Below are 15,932 nucleotides of genomic sequence, written 5' to 3'. Positions count from 1 at the left end.
GTCCATTTATCTGTCTGTCTGTCCATCTGTCCATCTATCTGTCTATCTACTTATCTATCTGTCTGTCTGTCCATTTATCTGTCTGTCTGTCTGTCCATTTATCTGTCTGTCTGTCTGTCCATCTATCTGTCTATCTACTTATCTATCTGTCTGTCTGTCTGTCCATTTATCTGTCTGTCTGTCTGTCCATCTGTCCATCTATCTGTCTATCTACTTATCTATCTGTCTGTCTGTCTATCTACTTATCTGTCTGTCTGTCTGTCTGTCTGTCTGTCCGTCCGTCTGTCCGTCCGTCTGTCTGTCTATCTGTCTGTCTGTCTAACAGGCAGTCAGGCAGAGATCTTGAGTGGTGAAGGAAGGAACAGGGTTTTGGATGATTGGCTTTATTAGGTGGGTGCTGGGGGCAGAGATGGGATCAGGGACCCCAAACAAGCCATTACACTTTAGAGGCCCGAAAAACACAGCCAGCACTTACCGTTATTTATAAGAGGTATTACAGAAAAATAAACCCAACATCGTTTATAATAACGGTGTATATAATATTGTATATAATATCCTTTATAATGGCAACTGTGTTAGAAACAATCATCATCATAATCCTGCATTTCTCCGATCTTTTCATTCTTACTGGGTGTTAAAGTTTCCACTCTCTCTCCATTTTTAGTGTTTTTGTTATTGAGCATAACAATCATAGATAAAAATATTTAATAATTTATTTTCCAGTGTAGATTGTTTTTGATTGTTTGTAGATTATTTGTTTATTATTTTGTGTTGTGTAAATTGTAAGTTTACTTTAATGGCGTTTTCTCCCTTTGCAGGGTGTCTTCTGATGCTTGTGAAGACAATGTCGAAAACTCTGTTGCTGCGCTTGTGCGTGCTCACAGGTGTGCTGTTCTTTGGTCATCTCCCAAAACTTGAAGCTCAGGAAGGTAAGTTGACCTACAGTGTGGTCATTTAACAGGAAGGTTGAGTATCTTGCCAAAAAATGTCTCATCCTTTGTTGTGTCAATCTCAGAGTGGACTCCAAATCACCCAGCCTTCAAAAGCCTGCAGCTTCACTGAGATACGTGGACAATACTGTTACCGATCATTTAAAAAATAACGTTAAAACAAATGTTTAAAATGTTTTGTTTCACATTGATGATAGACTATTTTCTGAAACACTACAGTGGAAAACACAGAATTGGTGAGTGCAGAATCTGCGTATGTGACAGAACCTACACAGTTGGGTGGGATGTGTGATGACAGTAATGGACAGCATTGTGTTGTGTTTAAAGGTCACAGTAAGGGACCTGTGTGTGATGTGGCCCTTCAGCAAACTGGATCAATGCAAAATCCCAAGAATTGAATTAACGGGGTCAGAGTTTATTTGTGTCCATCTTGACTTAAGTGATCACTGTTGGTATTAAATAAGTACTGAGTATCTAAATAAATAATGAAAACCCTATCGTTCTAAGGCTGGTGTGTTCTCCGACAGTTACAGTCGACCTTGGGAACGTCCAGTGTCAGTTATAAGTACCATTCAGGCAATTATCAGACCAGAATAACCCCTATTAACCATTCACCTGCACTGTTAACTTCACCTTTTCCTTCAAGTATCACATGTGTTTTGCATGTTGGGTCACTGATAGCTCTTGGTTTTTAATAATGATGTGATGCCCCTATTCAGAGAAACATCACATTGATTCTAGTTTAGTGTTTAATACATCTGTCATTTTAGTGCATTGACTAAAATGATAGGAGTCCACTGAGAAAACCATTTACCTGTCTGCCCTTTCACTCCTTTCCCATTTCTCAATTCATCTATTTATCCACATTTTACCACAAAAAAGGATCCTTTACAGGATGGAAGCCACATCTTCCATGTTTTACTTTACACACAAACGACTGTACAAGTTCAAAGCAGCTACTGTTTTGATTATGGCTAACCCACCAAAGCTTGTGTCTTGTAAGCTCAGTGTCTTATTCTGTATGTGTGGTACCTTTAATATAACTGTGAAAACAATTGAATACAGTGATGAACCTCCTTGCTTTTATCTTTCCATTAAATAAAGAGATATAAGGGAGAGAAAGAAAACAAATGTGTAAGTGTGTAGAGCAGACATAGGAAACTAAGTTGGTTCCTCATTTCCTGGGAACTCTTATTGTTAAATGTGTGATTTAATGTAAAGATGAAGCAGAGGGTCATGACTGGTACTGTGATCAGATCCTGTAACATGAGTCTGCATGTTGGGAATGAATACAGATGAAGACGAGTACATTAGCAGAGGAACTTTCAGGACCCCAGAGCAAACTGTTCATTTAAACATGATTCAGGATCCCACTTTGTATTAAGTCTCAGTAACAATTATAGTAATGTGTTGTCAGTATTAGGCACATTGTGCTACTCAGGCATGTAAATGATCTTATTTTCTGCTTCTGTTCTGCTGTGTTTGTGCTCTAATAGATTTCTGGGTGGTTGTAAATATACAGTGGTAGAGTTTAGACTGTTTTACACAGCTGTTCTTTTATGTCATATCTGTATGTTTACATGTAACCAAGGGTAACTGTTTGATAAAAACTGTGCTGTATTATAAGGTTAAGAAATTCAGTTATGTAAATGTAACATATAACATGGTCTAATAGCACATAATGAAGAAAAGCTTGTATACAGAATAATAAACTTTCATGAGCAGCTTGTTTCTGCTATAAGAAACATTTATGTATGAAGTATGAACTAAAGTCATGTACTTTACATAAAAGTGCATTAGAGTCAATTAAATATATAATTGCTACAGACAGTGTAATATGAAGTGGGAACCGAGTTAGGATGCCGGCTTCTGGAAAAATGAATGTACATGTTAAAGCCACAGTCAGGGCTGTGACTCGCCTCCCGAGTGCTCAACCACTGAAACATAGAGAAACAGGTACCAGTAGCACTTCATATTTCTATCTACTGTACTGCATATTATATACAACTACAAAATATTTAATTTTATGGGCAAAGCTGCATATTTTAAATGTAACAATGATGACTTTGCTTCTAAATGAGCATTATTATATAATTCTGCAGTGTATAGTATTGACATGCTGAAATTAATACCTTTTTTATCTTTATAAATATCACTGTGAACATGGCAGCTGTCCGTTACTTCATGTGGAAATTTCAGATGAATGGACCCAAAGAAATTCTCTAAAAATCGCTTAGAATAAATTCCCTTTGCATTTACTCACATTACAAAGTTTTCCACTCTCTTGTGAAGTTGCTACTTTGGGGATACTTTTTATTTAAATTATATAAGTTATATTTTAATAAGGTGCTGTAAACACAGTCTTCAGTATTTGCAGGCAGTTTGAATAGCATTGCTTGGCATTATGTGTAGCTCATAATGGCTCATAAATGAAATTAAAATGTATTATGTATACAGGATTCAAAGGAAGTGTTACTGGTTTTGAACTCTCGTCTTCACAGAGTGACACACTTCACTTGCCCATCTACACACAGATATTGCCCAAGTGTGTTGAGATGCTCAGCTGAGCTTAAAAGAACTTAATTTATTATTAAGTCCATCTTACTGTTGCGCCATATGCACTTAGACATGGAGGGAAAGTCAAAGTCAGCAAATACAGCCCTTAACATCAAATCTCCTGAAGCTTCAAGTGAGTGAAAATCAGGAGTTCCCCTCGGGAAGTCCACAGACTAATCTCTGGACACAGAGTTTCTTGTTTTGTCTCGTGAGGTCCAGCTCCTGATTGTGGCTTTAACAACAATACAGACACTGTAGAAGAGATGGTTGATCATAATTGGCCAATAATGAAAGGAAGAAAAATAAATCAGCGTCTTCATTTATTCAGTCCACATGCAGAATGACGTGTTTGTGTTTTATACTGCTCTGTGAATATCCATGACTGTGCAGTCATGTGCGTGCTCTTGTTTCCTTCTCTTTCGTTTTTTAACCCACACATTTTGCATTTGCTTTCTTTGTTTCTTTCTCTCATTCTCTCCTTTAAAGCCCAAGAATCAGCTGACCTTGTACTCTTAATTGATGGATCAGAGAACATTGGAGCTGCCAACTTCCGTCTCGTCCGTGATTTGGCTCTCCGAGTGATCGAAGAGCTTGATGTGGGCAGGGACTTGATCCGGGTAGCCCTGGTGATCTATGGTGCTGACCCAGAGATAAAGTTCTATCTCAATAGCTATGATGACAAAGGGGACATCCGGAATGTTGTACAAGGGCTTAATTTCATCGGTGGAGCTGATTCTAATCTGGGGGCAGCTCTGGAGAAGGTGACCGAGAGTTTGTTGAGCCCAGAGGCAGGGGGCAGGGCAGAGGAAGGGGTGCCCCAGGCCTTGGTAATTATCAGTGCTGGGCAGGCCACTGATGATTTCAGTGAGGGTGAAAGGGCACTAAAGCAAGCCAACGTGTACACCTTTGGTGTTGCCATTGGCGAGTCAGCTACTGCCGAGCTGCAGGGTATCGCGTCCGACAGAAACTTTGTTCTATCTGCCCCAGATGTCAGAACATTGGCAAATATGGGTGATCAGCTGCTTCCATTTATTAAGGGGGTGGCCCAGCGCAGCATTGTGGCAGAGACTGAATTCACAGAAGGTATGTAATTATGATGACGGGGACTCCAGACCGAAATGTGAACAAATCAGTGTGTTTTTGCCATTGATCTGGGTGTTTGTTTAAAAAAATCATCATATAAAGTAAAAATATATTATAATATCATAGGTAAAGGCAAAACTCTAAAATTGTTATCACTTTAAGGAAAGATTTTTGGGGCAGTGATGACAAGTGAATTTTAATAAATGATCAAGTAAAATGAAAGATGATCACAGCATGTCACAACAGCTACTGCTTTAATAAAACAAACAGAAGCGAGAGTGAAAGTACATGAGATTCCCTTTACAGCAATATATATATATATATATATATATATATATATATATATATATATATATATATATATATATATATTATATATTATTATAATATATTTATTAATAATATATATATATATATATATACACAGATAGATATTCAGACACTGTTGTATTTATGAAAACAGCGGTGATGAAGCACACTAGTAAAAATGCTTCCCTTTTGCATTAATTTCTAAATGAATATAGAGTTGTTCATTACAAATTATATTGGCAGAATAAAAAATGTAATATAAATTTCAGAATTTCTTAGTTTGTATTAGATTTACCTGAGAGTTGTTTAAACACAAGATAACTGATAATCAACACTGTATTGTAGTGCCAATGTAACAGCCTTAACATTTGAAATTTCAAATTTCAAAGTTTTACTTTATCTAGATAAATATTTTATTGTTGAGCACACATGCTTATCTAATGGCATTCACAGCTGTATGTAAATAGATATAGTAATTTATAACATAAGAAACAGTTATGCATCCTAAGTCACTCACTTAGCTACAGCTAAGATGAACCTGAACACAGAATTAACAGGCTACTAGGGTTAGTGTATCATCTTTGCATAGGAGATGAAGTGTTGTCTCTAGAAATCTATAAGCTTCTAATTAAGTTTGTATCAAACACTGGAATCCATCACCAAACTGTCAGTTTGAGGCTGAGATCTGTGTGAGCTTATCGCCTTAATTTCACTGAGGATAGAACTGGACTTGGTGCTAGAGCACAAAATTGGCTTTGTTTGAGCTAAAATCACTTATTTAAGTATGAAAACAATTTAAAACACATTTTTAAAATATTCACATATTGCACCTATAGCAGCAACACCCCCTCTCCAGAAATCTTATGATGTGTCTCCATATCTGAAATAGGCTACTTTAACTGTTATCTGCACGTCTTGAACGTTGCGTGTCTCACATTAACTAACAAACTAAAATAACTTGTAACAATAATCAATGAATTTACTCTGTTTTCTGTCAAAATTCCCATAAATAAATTACTAGTAGCTGTTACAGAGAAACTCAGGGCAGCCAGCAGGGGGTGAAGTGGGGTCTAGAAGAATGGAGATTCCTACTACAAGTGACTACATATGTTTCTATACAAACTTCAGTGCATTAACAAGCTGTAAGTAGAACACCATGTTCTCAGTTGTAATTGTCGGACCAACAGTAATCACTTCGTTTTTCCATTTATCCTTTATATCGGTCACTGATGTGTCGTTCATCCCTCCATTAAAGCAACCAAAGGAAACCACAACTAATAGTCCCAGAAAAGTGTCTCAGATCAAAGAGAAGCTTTGAGTAATTGCTTTTATCAAAACACAACAAAGGTTACTATGATAAAATACACCAAAGCTCCATACATATTTTAATTTATTAGCAGCACTAATCACAATAATTCTTCCAGTAAGTAATGTAGCTAGTTAACAGTAGACTATAATTACAGGGTAAATCATGTTTGAAATAATGCAGCATTCATACATGTAACCAGGCATTTCAGTTAAATTCTGTATTACCGCTGCAAGTTATTATGTGGCTTGGCAATCGTAGCAGCTCCAGATGGATGATGAATTAAAGGATGACCTGAATAAATAAAGAAGCACTACTGTTCTGTGGCATGTATAAAAATGCTGAGCAAGAATAGTTTAATGTTAGATCACGATGGCAAAAGGAAAAGACCTAAGTGACTTTGAGTGTTTATCACTGGGGGAAGATGACGGGCACATAATTGTCAAAGACTGCTTAACTGCCTCGAGTTTTAACAGAAAAAATGGCACTCATATTTAACTATATAGGAGAGGTATCAGTAAATACGGTTATAAATTGTGGTCGAAAGCCCAAATTTAGTGACAGTGATGCTTCTGCATTTGTACAATACACCTGAAAGGAGAATCGGAGTAGCCTATGTTCCAGAGGTGGCTGTCAATGTCAGTGTAGGAGAAGATCAGACTGTATCAGTGTGAACAGTGAATCCGCAGTGACTGTGCTGTGCAGAGTTCCTCATTTATTACATTTCTAGACAAAACGGCCATTAAGTACAAGTTAATTTTTGAGCACTAGGAAACATGTTTCAGTATCAATATTCAGTATTCAGTGAGTCTCTCTTCCTTCATTCCAGCTTCCACTCTTTTCAGGAGACTCACTTTCAGCTCCTCAAAGAACCTGCAGACACACCTCCAAAGCTCAGTCTGAAAAGCCGGTTGATGATTTTCTGAAGTGATCAAACCCATTCAGTGGTGCTGAGGTCTGGACTCTGGCGTGGTCAGTCCATCGTCCAGCTTCTTTGTTTGATGTGTCCGTCTCCTTTTCTCAGTGAGGTTCTTTTTGATCAGCTACACGTCCTTTCAGACCCACAGTGCTGAGTGGTCTTCTCACAGTGGAAGGATGGACAGAAACACCTGTGGATGTTTTCAGATCTGAAGCAGCTTGATCTTATCCTCTCTCTCAGAGATGAAAGCAGTTGTTGAACTGTTGAATTTTTAAAAACTGCTGCTTTTTCACCTATTTTCTTTGTATCTGTTCTCCTCAGAAATATTTTGTGAAGCTTACACTTAATGGCCGTTTAGACTGGAAAATAAAAATAAAAATAATGGGCTGACACTGTTGCGCAGTACTGTACAGTAGGTCTACAGAGCTGTTATAAGCACTGTAAAGGTCAGATTGGTCATTCTTCATCATTTTCTCTACGAGTGGGCAAATGCATGTGTAGTGTACACCAAGAGAACCGCACAGGCCTGAACGCTTGACCGTTTCATTGGGCAGGTTAGGTGCCTCTGTTGCTGTGGGGGAGTCCATTTGGGAGGGAAGGGTAACCAGATTTTAATGCAGTTGAACACTATGTAAGATTTTAGACCAGGTTGCTAGAACCAGGGACGCTCAGTCTTGGTCTTGGAGATCTACCACCCTGGGGAGTTTAAATCCAACACACTCTAACAGACATCCCCAGAGGCCTGGATTATCTGGATCAGGTGTGTTAGATTAGTGTTGGTGCAAAGATCTTCAGGGCAGTAGATCTCCAGGATTGGGATTGGGCAGTACTATCCACCATCATGATAAAAACATCAATTAACATCTGGTAACATCTTTTCATGATAGTGTTCCATCCCTTCAGAACAGGTATACAAGAGATTTGTGGATTTGATGTCAATGATGTTAATTTCTACAGATCTCTTTACCTCTACTGGAGGGATAGAACACCATTCTTGGAGGCCCACTTAAAACACTTAGTTTGTCATCCATTTCTACACTGCTTAATGTAAACTTCATGAAACTGGCTTTTTTGTCACCCTCAGATGAAGCAATAAGTTACCTGAGGCTGTGATTCGTAAAGGGGTGTTGCTAAGCATGATGTGAAGTGTGAGAGTGAGTGTAATTTCAGACTGCCTTTAAATGTGACTCATGTATGAGCCAGAGCTGACCTTTTCAGTATATGGATGTAAATGAAAAATCTGAGCTTTCATATAATAAAATTGTCACTAACTGTGCACAAAAGCATAATTATACCCACTTTATACCCATTTAGAGAGCTATCTCACTCTCCTGCAAGTTGGCAGCACTTATATAAATATCTGTATGCAATTCCATATTTTTGGCTTTAATATTTGATATCTGTCCAACAGTAAGCCTGAAACACCTGGGTGTACCTCTGTTTGGGTAAAGATATTGCCTGTTTTTTGTGATCAGGATATGATTATGCATCTGTGTGAAGAAACATGAGATTACGATACAAATAACGTTCTAGCTGCTTGTCGGCTTACTTGATCATGAGTGTACACATGGGTGTGTTATTAGATGCAAAGCAGCACTGACAGCACGTATTAAAGCATGAAAATCAACTTTAGAACTGGAACTTTACATTTTACAGTTCTTCATTTCAAAAAACAATGAGCATTAGGTCTACTACCTCACAGAGATGTAATAAACTGTAAAGCCACACCAGCTGATAATACAGATGAAAGATAAAAGAAAAAAATCAAAGTGTAAAGGCAATTACTTTGATTCCATTTCCTGAGTTTAAAAGAAAAGCATGTGCATGAATAAAACAATGTGTTTGGGAATGTGGAATAAATATAAATCACACTATTAAAATACATTTATCAAGTTAAAAAGCACCCTAAAGAGTCCTAAAGCAAACTTAACATGTGTAAAACACCACTGATACCAGGGTTTAGGAAAAGATGCATGCAAGATTTGTTGAACCTGTGACATGAGAAAATAACACATTAAATGTAAGATACTGAGTTATTTTAACTTGCAAACAATTCAGCCCACCTGGACACAAAGAAACTTACTGCCAATGGGAAGTGATTTCTCACCATACATTTGTTTCAAATCTGCTTTTCCTGCAGATTACACTTGCCAGAATTAATAAACAAGATGCAAAATGTCTTGCAAAGGCAAATTAGAAAACAAATGCTCTACAAATGTCCCTAATGTCTTTGTCAAACTATTTTTACTTTTTTGGTTGCAATTCCAGACTCCCTTTTAAACAAGAGATGAAATCATTACTTGCTCCAGGAACATTCCTTAAAGTTAGCAATAAAGTAATGTAGGTGTTTTTTTTTTCTCTCATGTAAATGCCTGTTTGCATTCTAATGACAATCTCAGGAACACAAAGATTGTGTAAATCTTTTCACATTTATACACCTTTACCTTGTTTTGTTTATTATGTAAACATAAACAATCGCACAATAGCATGTTTTAGGGGGAAATTGTTTTTAAGTAGGTCAGAATTTCAAAATAACAAGTTTTTGTGGTCCAGATCTGGGATCAAACTTACACAAAAAAAAACAAATGACAACTGGGCATAATGCAGATGATGGTAGGTCTAATAGAAAATGTCCATCCATCCATCCATCCATCCATCCATCCATCCATCCATCATCTTCCGCTTCTCCGGGGTTCGGGTCGCGGGGGCAGCATCCTAAGCAATGAGGCCCAGACCTCCATTTCCCCAGCCACTTCCACTAGCTCCCTGGGGGGGATTCTGAGGCATTCCCAGGCCAGCTGGGCAATATAGTCACGCCAGTGTGTCCTGGGTCTTCCCCGGGATCTCCTGGTGGATTTGCCTGTGACACCTCCCAAGGGAGGCATCCAGAAGGCATCCTAACCAGATGCCTGAACCACCTCAGCTGGCTTCCTCTCGACGTGGAGAAGCAGCGGCTCTACTCCGAGTCCCTCCCAGATGACTGAACTTCTCACCCTATCTCTAAGGGAGAGTCCAGACACCCTGCGGAGGAAACTCATTTCGGCCGCTTGTATTCGCGATCTCGTTCTTTCGGTCATTACCCAAGGCTCATGACCATAGGTGAGGGTGGGAACATAGATCGACCAGTAAATCGAGAGCCTTGCCGTATGGCTCAGCTCTTTCTTTACCACAACAGACCGGTAAAGAGCCCACATCACTGCTGACCAAGCGCCAATCCGCCTGCCAATCCACCTACAATTCCCTTGTAGTTGGAACACACCCTCCGGTCCCCCTTTTTAAAATGAGGCACCACCACCCCAGTCTGCCAATCCAGTGGCACCGCCCCCGATGTCCACCCAATGTTGAAAAGGCATGTCAGCCAAGACAGCCCCACAACATCCAGAGTCTTGAGGAACTCGGGACGGATCTCATCCACCCCTGGAGCCCTGCTGCCAAGGAGCTTTCTAACTACCTTAGCGACTTTGGCCTCCATAATGGACAAGCCTATTCCCGTGTCCCCAGACTCACTGGAGAACGTGTCCTTGGGATTGAGAAGGTCCTCAAAGTATTCCTTCCAACGCCCAATGACGTCTTCAGTTGAAGTCAGCAGCACACCATCTCCACTATATACAGTGCTAGTGGCACACTGCTTTCCCCTTCTGAGTCACATGAGGGTTTGCCAGAATCTTTTCGGAGCCGACTTAAAGTCACTTTCCAAGGCCTCACCGAACTCTTCCCACACCTGTGTTTTTGCCTTGGCAACGACTGAAGCCGCAGATCGCTTGGCCTGTCGATACCTGACAGCTGCCTCTGGTGTCCTACAGGCCAACCATGCCTGGTAGGACTCCTTCTTCAGCTTGATGGCATCTCTCACCTGGGGTGTCCACCACCGGGTTCGAGGATTACCACCCTGACAGACACCAACTACCTTGCGGCCACAGCTACAGTCAGCCGCTTCAACAATGGAGGAGCGGAACATGGCCCATTCTGAGTCAATGTCCCTCACCTCCCCCGATATCTGGTCAAAGTTCTGACGGAGGTGTGAGTTGAAGATCAATCTGACAGGTTCTTCTGCCAGACGTTCCCAGCAAACCCTCACTATACATTTGGGTTTGCCTGGTCTGACCGGCATGTTCCCCCACCACCTGATCCAATTCACCACCAGGTGGTGATCAGTTGACAGCTCAGCTCCTCTCTTTACCCGAGTGTCCAAAACACATGGCTGGAAGTCTGATGACACGACTACAAAGTCCATCATTGAACTGCGGCCTAGGGTGTCCTGGTGCCATGTGCACTTATGGACATCCTTGTGTTCAAACATGGTGTTCGTTTTGGACAAACTGTGGTTTGCGCAGAAGTCCAAAAACTGAACACCACTCGGGTTCAGATCAGAGAGGCCATTCCTCCCAATAACACCCCTCTAGGTCTCACTGTCATTGCCCACATGAGTGTTGAAGTCCCCCAGTAGGACAATAGAGTTTCCAGGAGGAGCACTTTCAAGCTCCCTTCCCAAGGACTCTAAGAAGGCTGGGTACTCTGAGCTGCTGTTCGGTGCATAAGCACAGACAGTCAGGACCTGTTCCCCAACAGGTGTAGGTGTAGGGAAGCTATCCTCTCATCCACCGGAGAAAAACCCAACATACAGGTGCCGAGTCGAGGGCCTATGAGAAAGCCCACACCTGCCCGCCGCCTCTCACCATGGGTAACTCCAGAAAAGAACAAAGTCCAGCCCCTCTCAAGGAGATTGGACCCAGAGCCCAAGCTGTGTGTTGAGGTGAGCCCGACTATATCTAACCGGTATCTCTCAACCTCGCGCACCAACTCAGGCTCCTTCCCCGTCAGTGAGGTAACATTCCAAGTTCCAAAAGCCAGTTTCAGCAACCGAGGATCAGAACGCCAAGGCCCACGCCTTCGGACACTGCCTGATCCACAATGCACCGAATCCCTACCACTGCCCCTCCCATCTGTGGTGGGTCGATGGGAGGGGGGACTCATGTAGCTTCTTCGGGCTGGGCCCGGCCGGGCACCATGAGTGAATGCCCGGCCACCAGACACTCGCTGGCGAGCCCCTCCCCCAGACCCGGCTCCAGGGTGGGGCCCCGGTAACCCTGATCCGGGCAGGGTACACAAGTCCCGTTTTTGTCTTTTCATAGGGGTGATTATGGATCACACTTTGTCTGGTCTGTCACCTAGGACCAGTTTGCCATGGGAGACCCTACCAGGAGCTTTTGCTCCAGACAACATAGCTCCTAGGATCATTCAAGCACATAAACCCCTCCACCACAATAAGGTGGTGATCCATGGAGAGGTTATAGAAAACATTTGCTTGTCAAATTCATATTCAATGCAGACATCTACATCTTAGATGCAAATATTGAAATTAGACAGAAGAAGCTATCATTTAGTGCTGCTGCAATAATAACCAACATTACTAACATTGAGGAAAAGTAAAATTTGGTAAAAAGAAGAAAAAAGGTGTTTCACAAAATGTGATTTAGTTAATAACAATCATAACAATAGCTGAGAGCAATAAGGGAATTAAATAAAAATAGGATGTTTTAATGTATAATGAAGTCCAAAATACACACCAAAATAATTGCTTCATCTTTGCTTGATCACCATGCTGGCATATTTGGAAGCAAAGGTCTGACATACTGACAAACAGTTCCCTAGAGTACTTAATAATAATGAGATGATTGAGAGAGCTCTAATAGACCTAAAAGACCTAAAATATAAGAAATGGTAACTTTGACACTAGCAATTAGCATTTCTCTGCATCTAATGAACAATTTATGCTCTGACATATTTTTTTGAGCCAAGTGAGTTTGGCTGAAATGTATAGGGGAACAAAAGTTTAAAATCTGTTACTGGTCTTTTTATATTTCAGCCTTGGCTGTTTCGAAGAGGGATATAATATTTCTCATTGACAGCAGCATGGGCGCCACCTTCGTCAATGCAGTGCGTGATTTCATCAGAAAATTCATTGACACTATGCCAATTGGACCTGCTGAAGTGCAAATTGGAGTGACTATGTTTTCCAACACCCCAAGGCTTGAGATTGACCTGAACTCATATGACTCGAAGGAATCCCTGATCTCAGCACTTGCACGAATTAAACCTAGACCATCACCTGATGTCAACATTGGTGCTGCCCTGGAATTTGTCAGGACCAACATGCTTACACCTGAAAAAGGCAGTCGCATCCAAGATGGAGTGCCACAGCTTGTGCTGCTGTTAACCAGCAAAAAGTCCAAAGACGGTGTCCAACAACCAGCTGAGGCCCTGCAACGAATGGGTGTTCTGACCATGGCGGCTGGCTCCAAGGCGGCTGATGAAGCTGAGCTTAAGCAGATCGCTTTCGATGAGAGCCTGGTCTTTATGCTGAAGGACTTCCGTATTTTACTGCGCAACCCCAGACTGATTGTATCTCCACTTTCTACACTTTCAGGTGTTGTTGTGACAGAAGGACCAACTGAACCAGGTAATCTTATGAGGAATGATAAGGAATGTAAAGTGTAGTTTTTAAATACCTTTTTTTAAAATAACTAACTTTTTATTTAGTTTTATTTATTTAGTAAATTATATAGCTCTGTTTTTTGTAATTTTAGTGTTAAGCGTATCATTTGGGCAAAATTAATCTGATTTGCACCAGAAACTGGCACAAGGTACTTAGTGCTTCAGGCATAGTGTGTGCCTATGGACTGGTATACCAATAGCTGCTTCCAATAGCTAATATCAATCTCCAAGACCACAGAAAAATCCAAATGATTCTATTCAATTAAGCTGTGTCTGTACTGATGGTTTGTAACAATGTAAGATATTTTGGCAAATCTGTAAAAAGCCATTATCTGTGAAATATAATTTTATGCTTCATTTAAAAGTTATGCTTGGGAAATAAACTAAGTGTGTAATGCTTATGGCAATTTCTCTTCACACAGAAATTGAAATAACAACTATTCAGACCCAGAAAGTAGTCAGGGACTTTGTCTTCTTGGTCGATGGATCCAACTATGTTGGAAATGCTAACCTGCCTGCTGTGCGAGACTTCATCTCCAGCATAGTCAACCGGCTAGATGTGCGGCCTGAACGAGTGCGCATTGGATTGATTCAGTTTGCTGAGAGACCAAGAACAGTATTCTATCTGAATACTCACAGCACCAAACAAGATGTGCTTGCTAGCATAGCTCAGTTACAACTAATTGGTGGAAACGTATTGCGCACTGGAGCAGCACTTCAGTTTGCTCTCGCCAACCACTTCCAAGATTCAGCTGGTTCTCGAGGAAGTCAGGGGGTCCAACAAGTACTGGTACTGATCACTGGAGGTCAATCTCAAGATGAAGTGAAGAGAGTTGCAGACCAAGTAGCACTGGCTGGAGTCCTAACCTTTGCTGTTGGAGCTGGCCAGGCAGCAGAGACTGAACTGAGGACAGTTGCCTTTGTTCCAAATCTGGCATACTATGAACAGAGCTTTGCAACGTTGCCAACAGTTGTTGAACAAATGATGACACCACTCATCACTGTTGTAGGCGAGCCTTGTGAGTTACTGCATAACTCAGTAATGTTAATTATATACTTTGTACATTATATATCCCACAATGCACTGACATGTTGCTTTTTTTCCTTCTTCAGCAGTTCCTGAAGTCACTTCAACCCCAGATGGTGAAAGGGACGTTGCTTTTTTGATAGATGGCTCTGATGATGTTAGAAGAGACTTTGGGTACATCCGTGACTTTATAATCAAAGTCATTGAGCCGCTTGATGTTAGTTTTGATAAAGTGCGTGTTGCCGTTGTCCAGCACAGTGACAGACCATCTCCTAATTTCTACCTAAACACGTACAAAACCAAAGAAGAAGTCTTGACGGCTATCAGAGGGCTTTCCCCAGCTGGCGGCAGGAGTCTGAATACTGGAGCTGCTTTAAAGTTCATGAAAGACACGATTTTGTCTTCAGCCTATGGCAGTAGAGCATCTCAGAATGTCGCTCAGTTTTTGATTGTTCTGACCGGAGGGAAATCAAGGGATAGTGTTAAGGAACCTGCTCGTGACCTAAAGACTGAAGGAGTGGTACCTTTTGGTGTTGGAGTGAAAAATGCAGATCCCAAGCAGATTGAGGACATCTCTCACAATCCATCATTTGCCTTCACTGTAAAGGAATTCAGTCAGCTTGACACAGTCCAGCAAAAGCTAAACAGCTATGTGAGTCTACCAAAGGCACAACTGGAGGTTGTTCTCAAGGAAGGTAAGGCAGTTTTTTTACTGTGCTCCCACGACCCGCAGGGTGTGATTTTTTTCTGTGCCTGAGGCTGTGCTGTTCTGTTTTTTAAAAGCATCTTATTTTTATGTTGCATCTTAGTTCATGCCACTGTGAAAGCGAAAGACATTGTGTTCCTGCTGGATGGTTCTGATGATGCTAAAAATGGCTTCTCTGCGATTCGTAATTTTGTTGAAAGAGTTGTGGAAAAACTCAGTCTGGAGGAGGGCAAAGATAGAGTTTCTGTGGTTCAGTACAGTGATGATTCCACAGTTAATTTTTATCTCAATACTTACTTGAGGAAAGAGGATATTCTAAATGCCATAAAGGTTCTAAAACACAAGGGTGGAAGAGGGGCAAAGATCGGAGCTGCCCTGCAATTTGTGCGGCACCAGGTTTTTACTTCCTCATCTGGGAGCAGACGACTTCAAGGGGTCCCTCAAATACTTATTTTATTAAGTAGTAGTCCATCTAGTGATGGAATGACAGGTCCTGCCATGGCTCTAAGAGATCTTGAAGTAGTATCAATGAGCATTGGTGTGGGAAATGCAGATCCAAATCAATTGAACACAGTTGCATT

At 41.0% G+C, this 15,932-nt stretch overlaps 1 protein-coding gene across 1 annotated transcript in view; it reads left to right on the top strand.

The window, feature by feature from the left end:
* The window catches only part of LOC119263620 (collagen alpha-3(VI) chain-like), a 36,646-nt gene that overhangs the window by 7,169 nt on the left and 13,545 nt on the right, over positions 1–15,932 (top strand). Inside the window, exons 2-6 of the mRNA XM_037539307.1 lie at positions 819–929; positions 3,993–4,589; positions 12,990–13,583; positions 14,041–14,637; positions 14,732–15,340. Of these exons, the coding sequence (XP_037395204.1) occupies positions 830–929; positions 3,993–4,589; positions 12,990–13,583; positions 14,041–14,637; positions 14,732–15,340 (2,497 nt within the window). The 5' untranslated portion in view covers positions 819–829. The remainder of the gene's footprint in view (positions 1–818; positions 930–3,992; positions 4,590–12,989; positions 13,584–14,040; positions 14,638–14,731; positions 15,341–15,932) is intronic.

Source organism: Pygocentrus nattereri, chromosome 6, assembly GCF_015220715.1.
Source record: "Pygocentrus nattereri isolate fPygNat1 chromosome 6, fPygNat1.pri, whole genome shotgun sequence".
NCBI classification, from domain to species: domain Eukaryota; kingdom Metazoa; phylum Chordata; class Actinopteri; order Characiformes; family Serrasalmidae; genus Pygocentrus; species Pygocentrus nattereri.
This window is presented reverse-complemented; position numbering and strand designations above follow the sequence as displayed.